General features: G+C 38.6%; 1 protein-coding gene across 1 annotated transcript in view; it reads left to right on the forward strand.

The window, feature by feature from the left end:
- The first annotated feature begins 1,306 nt into the window (after window positions 1-1,306).
- The window catches only part of LOC102211180 (neoverrucotoxin subunit beta-like), an 8,713-nt gene continuing 4,055 nt past the window's right edge, over window positions 1,307-5,964 (forward strand). The window contains exon 1 of the mRNA XM_013909314.1: window positions 1,307-1,397. Coding sequence (XP_013764768.1) covers window positions 1,307-1,397 — 91 coding nt within the window. The remainder of the gene's footprint in view (window positions 1,398-5,964) is intronic.

A 5,964-nucleotide genomic window follows, 5' to 3' on the forward strand; every position in this document is an offset into this window, starting at 1 on the left:
GTGACAGGATGTAATGGCATGTGATACAAAAATATATGAACATTTTAATACATTTGAAAGCTTTATAACGGAGGTATCTTTTAATAATAGACATCTGCAGTTTAAACTTAAAAGTTACTTCTATCAGTCAGTCTTGTCTTCATTTTGTTTCCCAGTGTGTCATGTCCATCCCTGTCGGTCTTTCCTCTGTTCTATTGTCAAGCCTACATGTCCTTGCCTAGGTGTCAGTCTGAGTGCCACTTCCTGCTTTATATTGACACCCCTTGTCTCATGTGCATTTTGTTCAGTTTGCTTCTCCTCTGTCATTATGTTTAATTTATTCCTGCTCTGCTCCCTTGTGTTTTCACTTTCCTTATTACCCATTGTTTATATGCAATATATACAATATACAGATTGTATATATACAATGTCTCAGTGTTCCCTTGTCCCTCGGTGGAGTCCCTGCTCACCTCTCCTCGCGTTTCCCAGATTTTGTGGTTTCCTAGTGTTTTTCCCATTTAGGTTATTGTTGCATTCATTTTTTGTGAAGTGAAGACACCACATCTTTGGCATAACAAAGCTACTATGACAGCATAAAAAATTTACAAATAAAGACAGCCAAGACAAATACAGAGGAGCTGGAGGGGCCAAGCCAAAAACCGACACATCTTGCTTTGCAACTAATAAAGGCAGCCAGATGCCAAGAAAATTGCAGCTTCAACTCCTGAGATTAATACAATGCACAAAGCCCTCCAACATGACAAGATAGTGATTTATAGAGGGGTGTGTGTTTATGGTACCAAGACCTTGATTTCAATTTAAACTCAAATACCAAATACCAATAAGTTTGTATTCATTGCTTTTTTAAAAAAAAATTATTTAAAATATTTTTAATTGTATTTTACTTTTATTGCGATTTGAAAGTTTAATGCTTATATTTTTATGGAATATATTATTATATTTTAATTTGTAAGGGAATCTGTGTGTGAAATTGCCTTACAAAAAGAACTAGTCCACTTCCTTCTATGTCTCATGTGGTGAGTGGGCAGAGTATCTGTTTATAATATGTCCTTGGATGGAGGATTGTGGGGCTAGGTAGAGCAAAGAACAAAGAGCAACATACATCAGCCTGGGTACATCAGGTGGAACTACTGGTAGTAAACTCAGTGTTTAGTTTTATTTAACCTTATTTTTTTATTGTTTTTCATTTTTTAAAATGTTTTTCATAGATTTATTTGCAGTATCTTGCTTTGCTATGTTTACATCTCGTTTCTCATTGTTCTTCTTTAAGCCCATGTGTCTGGATGTTTTAATTCATATAGGAGCCATGGCCTCAGATATTATGGAGGTGGCTGCTCTGGGTCGACCTTTCACTTTAGGGATGCTTTACGATGCCCGGAGAGACAGACTTATCCCAGGTAAGATGTGACTTGTTATTTGTTGTGGTTCAAACTGCCACCAACCCAGATGTTGTTTTTTGTTAGTTTTTTTTGTGTGTTGATTTCAGGAGGGGGTACATTGCATTCACAGTTGTTGATTGAAAAACTGCGATTTAACAAAGTCAACACAGTAAATTACTATAACGAATATGATAAATATGTTCAACAGATTTTATTCATTTTATTCATCAGCACAAAGCAAAAACAAACATAATCACATACATTTAAAGTCATTTTTAAATTACAGTTACTAAAATGCGGTGCAGTCGCTTTACTATTTTTCAACAAACAGACGGTTGAAGCTGTGTTTAGCTTACCGCATCTTATATCAAGTTGCACGGAAGTAGCTGACTACGTAAGTAATCTGGACGCTACAGCTTTAAGCAGCTGCGCGTGCTCCCATGGACGGCAGTCACTTTCTGTCACATTTTGGCACAACCCCCTTGAGCTAGGGGGAAAACAATTGCATGAGTGCTGCTGTTTGACTGAGGAAGAATATAGTAGTCGTGGTAAGCCAATCACATAACCACTTCAAGATGACAAAGCAACAAGGTGATATTTACCAGTTTTTAAATTGTGTTGATAGGCCACGTAAAACCAGAGTCATGATAAACAATTAATACACCTGTTTTTTCCTCAATATTTTCATCACGTTTGCTAAGGACAGCGCTAGCAAGCAGTCTCTGCTTATGATCAAAAAATTTAAAAAACAAAAAAACGCCCGTTCGTGTTGGAGGAAAAATGCACCATGTCGATTATTGGTTGTTTAGGGAAGAAGGGGAAGTTTTAGGAGTGACAGTGTGAGAGAGAGAGAAAGCAGAAAAAGAGAGAGAGAGCAAGTTTTGAGATGTTGAGAGATTTGTGACGTTTAGCGTGTTTGGAGTGTGTAGTTCATGTGTTGTCTTGTGTAATTAGTGTGTAGTGTTGTGGATAGTTTTGTGTTGTGTGTCAGAACAATGAGGTTACTGCTGTCTCCAGGTAGAAAACGGGGTGATACACCTGCTGCTGTCAGACCTGCAGGTAGGACTGGGTGATATATCGAGTTTCTAAATATATCGATATATTTTTATATGAGATATGAGATGTGACAATATCATTTATATCGATATAGACTATGTTACATTATAATTATACTTGCGGAACTGCAAGTTTGCCTCTCTTTTGTCTACTTTTGTCTCTACGCTGCGTTATTCCACCTCGCCTCTCCTTCACTGAACACAACTCCCCCTCCCCCATCGCTTCACCTGCAGGCAACGACAAGATGGACACGGCAGCTATCACAGAGGAGCTGATCGGTAAAAAGAAAACATTTGGAGATTACTATTTTAGTGCTGTCAGCGTGCCATAACTGCATTAACGGGGCAAATCTCTATTAACGAGTTACCGCGATCACCCCGTGCGTGGGGCTGGACGGGGTCAACGTGTTAACGAGCTAACCGGGCTAACGTGTTAACGCTTAAAAATCCTTTCATTTTCTCAAAAATTGACAGTGCGCCTTATGTATGAATTCTGGTTGTGCTTACTGACCGCGAACCGATTTTATGTGGTACACGGCGATCAAAAACCTTTCAAAATTGTTTTGGTACGACTACAAAGCTGCGCCGCTTGATGGATTGTTGGAGCATTACGGCTATCGGGGAGCTTCACGGAGTAATATGTACTCTGCTTCAACGTAATATTACCGTACTGTGTGTGTATAAGGACCACAAATGGCACCTGTTCAGAGACACAGTTACAAAGAGGATTTCAAACTCCAGGCTGTCAGTCACGCAGTAGAGCTTGGGAAATCTGTCTGTCTTTGTTATTATGCTCAGTAGGGATGGGTACCGGTATCCGGTGCAATTATGACACCGGTTCTGATATAAACGGTAGTAACCAGACCGAAAAGCAGCGCACATTTCGGTGCTTTATTTCGGTGCTTTATTTCCTGAGCTGTGATACACTTTAGATTCTAGCCAATCATTTTACGTTTCCGAGGATAGTAGGCGGGCCCAGGTACGTACGTTCTTTTAGAGCAGAGCTACAGATTAAAAATGCCCAAGGTCTGGCTGTACTTCACAGCAAAAGATGCAAACTCAGCAGCCTGCAACAAGTGCTTTAAGCTGATACTGTGCAAAGGAGGTAAAACCTCGAATCTGATGAAACACCTGGCGACGCATACCGTTTTTTTAAAAGCCGAGAAATGTGCCGTATTTGATTGCTTGCTGTGAGACCTCACACCGTGCACATGTACTGCGGGTGTGGTGCCTGTTATCGGTCCCGGAGTTAGCAACATCCCCCAAAAACCCGAAGAGGAGAGTCCTGGCCCCTAGCCCTGCCAGTGTAGCAGAAATGATGACGGATGATGATGGCAGCAGCAGCCGTTCTTCTCTGCGTGAGTAGCTTAATGTTGTTCATGTATAATTTACGTTGAGTAGGCTAACCACGTTATTACATTAATGCATGTAAGGTGAACTAGCAAACACCGTCGTAGTTACATGCGGCTGTCTTCTTCTTTGATGGCAGATACAGATAAAATTGGTGTTTTTCCATTGTTTAAGCACTGCTTCCAGCCAAGAGTGATACCATATATGCCCTATAGCTGCAGAAAAGGCTAACATTGTTACCTTTTTACAAAAAAACAGCTAAACATAAGAGGTTTTTGGACAAAGTGTGTGTTGTCCATTCTTTAAGGACCGGTTCGAGCACCGTTTAAGCACCGGCACCGTTTCAAAAGTACCGGTTTGGTACTGGTATCGGATAAAACCTAAACGATACCCATCCCTAATGCTCAGCCTCTGTTAGTTTACATCTTGACTGCACAATTGTGAGCTTTTTGTTATGCACAAAAACAGCATTGTTTTATTTTATTTATGGAGCATTATTATTTAATAAATGCTGATAATTTATTAATGAGTAATTCTTTCTTGTACATCTACGCTGTATGTTAATAAAAGTGTGTGTGAGATCTGGGACACAGCTTTGACTAAGAACTCTCTTTTTGTTCTTACTTTATGGCTTTAAAAAATATCGAGATATACATCATATATCACCATCCAGCTAAAGAATATCGAGATATGAATTTTGGGTCATGTCGCCCAGTCCTACCTGCAGGTATCAGGCTGTGATGTTCTCCTTTATAGTGGACAGAATTTTTTTTTTTGGAGTGGCACAAATAATTTGTGTGGCATCTTATTGAATGAAGAACACCTGATGGTTATATAAATAGTTTGAAATGGTTATAAAAAAGAGTAACAGGTAAATGGCTGCAAATAACTTGTTGTTTGCAAAACTTGTGCATATGACTTTAAAATTCACAATTTATACTTGCATTTAAGGTTATGAAATATGATTCAATGAACATGTTTGTGGTAGTTACAGTGATATCATTTTTTCTACTTGGATTTTATGTTTTTTGTCTGATTTTAGATCAATTGTGTTAATACAGTGTGGGGATCATATCATTGTATATCATTTTATATCATGTTGATTCTTTTTTATCTTTTTTTATTAAGCTTTGAGCAGTGGCATTTGATTAAACATTTATTCCATTTATTAAACATACAGTTTTGATCATGATATTACACACATTGCATTTGTGCTCAGAGTTAAGCATACAGTCTAATGAAGGTTGAAAGCTTCGTTCAGCGTTATGTCTGAACTGATATATTGGTGAAATGACTTGAATGCTGTGAATGAAGGCCTAACACGCTTACATACACATAAACATGAAGTATAATTTCTAGGGTAAAAGTGAAAGACATCTTGCTTTGTCTCTGCTTGGCAACTAGTGATCCGGGGTCTACAGGAAGCATCTGGAGGAGCCAGACAACCATATAGGGAAAAATGCTGTTAAACACGGAAACTTGTTGAACTGTCATTAATTATAACCTATATATGTGATGTTTTGTCTAACGCGAGAGGGGGCGTTAACCATGACATAATAAAACCATGCTGAAAGTATGTTTTGATGGGAGATCGGTGTTGGCAATCTAAAGCTGTGTATCTTTGCACACATGTGTTTATTAAAATCATTGTTTTGACGCACTTGGACCAGAGGTCGTTTGTCTCTCACCTCAATCACGAATCGGGACAACAGTATGTCAAAATGAAAACATAACTGAAAATTCAGACACGTGAGGTTGTGCTGTAAAGAATGATACCAAAAAAGGCAAAGTAAATACTTTTTAAAGGTGAAAAGAAGAGGGAAAATTAAAAGTAACGCAATAGTTACTTTTCAAGTAATTAATTACTTTTAGAATCTGGTAACTCAGTTGTTACTCAGTCGCTTTTTTGAAGAAGTAACTAGTAACTATAATTAATTACTTTTTCAAAGTAACTTGCCCAACACTGCTCCCTGGTGAATTTGATGTGTTGGTCCACTGAATTAATGAGATCCGTGAATTCCGGTACGTCCTGAGATTTGATTTTCACCCAGGTGTCATCTACATACCTGAATCATTGACTTGGTGGTAGGGATGGGTACCGGTGTCGGTTCTGACATAAACGGTAGTAACCAGACCGAAAAGCAGCGCACATTTCGGTGCTTTATTTCGGTGCTTTTTTT

Source organism: Pundamilia nyererei, unplaced genomic scaffold (assembly GCF_000239375.1).
Source record: "Pundamilia nyererei isolate P.nyererei 1_Seehausen unplaced genomic scaffold, PunNye1.0 scaffold00023, whole genome shotgun sequence".
Lineage (NCBI taxonomy): Eukaryota > Metazoa > Chordata > Actinopteri > Cichliformes > Cichlidae > Pundamilia > Pundamilia nyererei.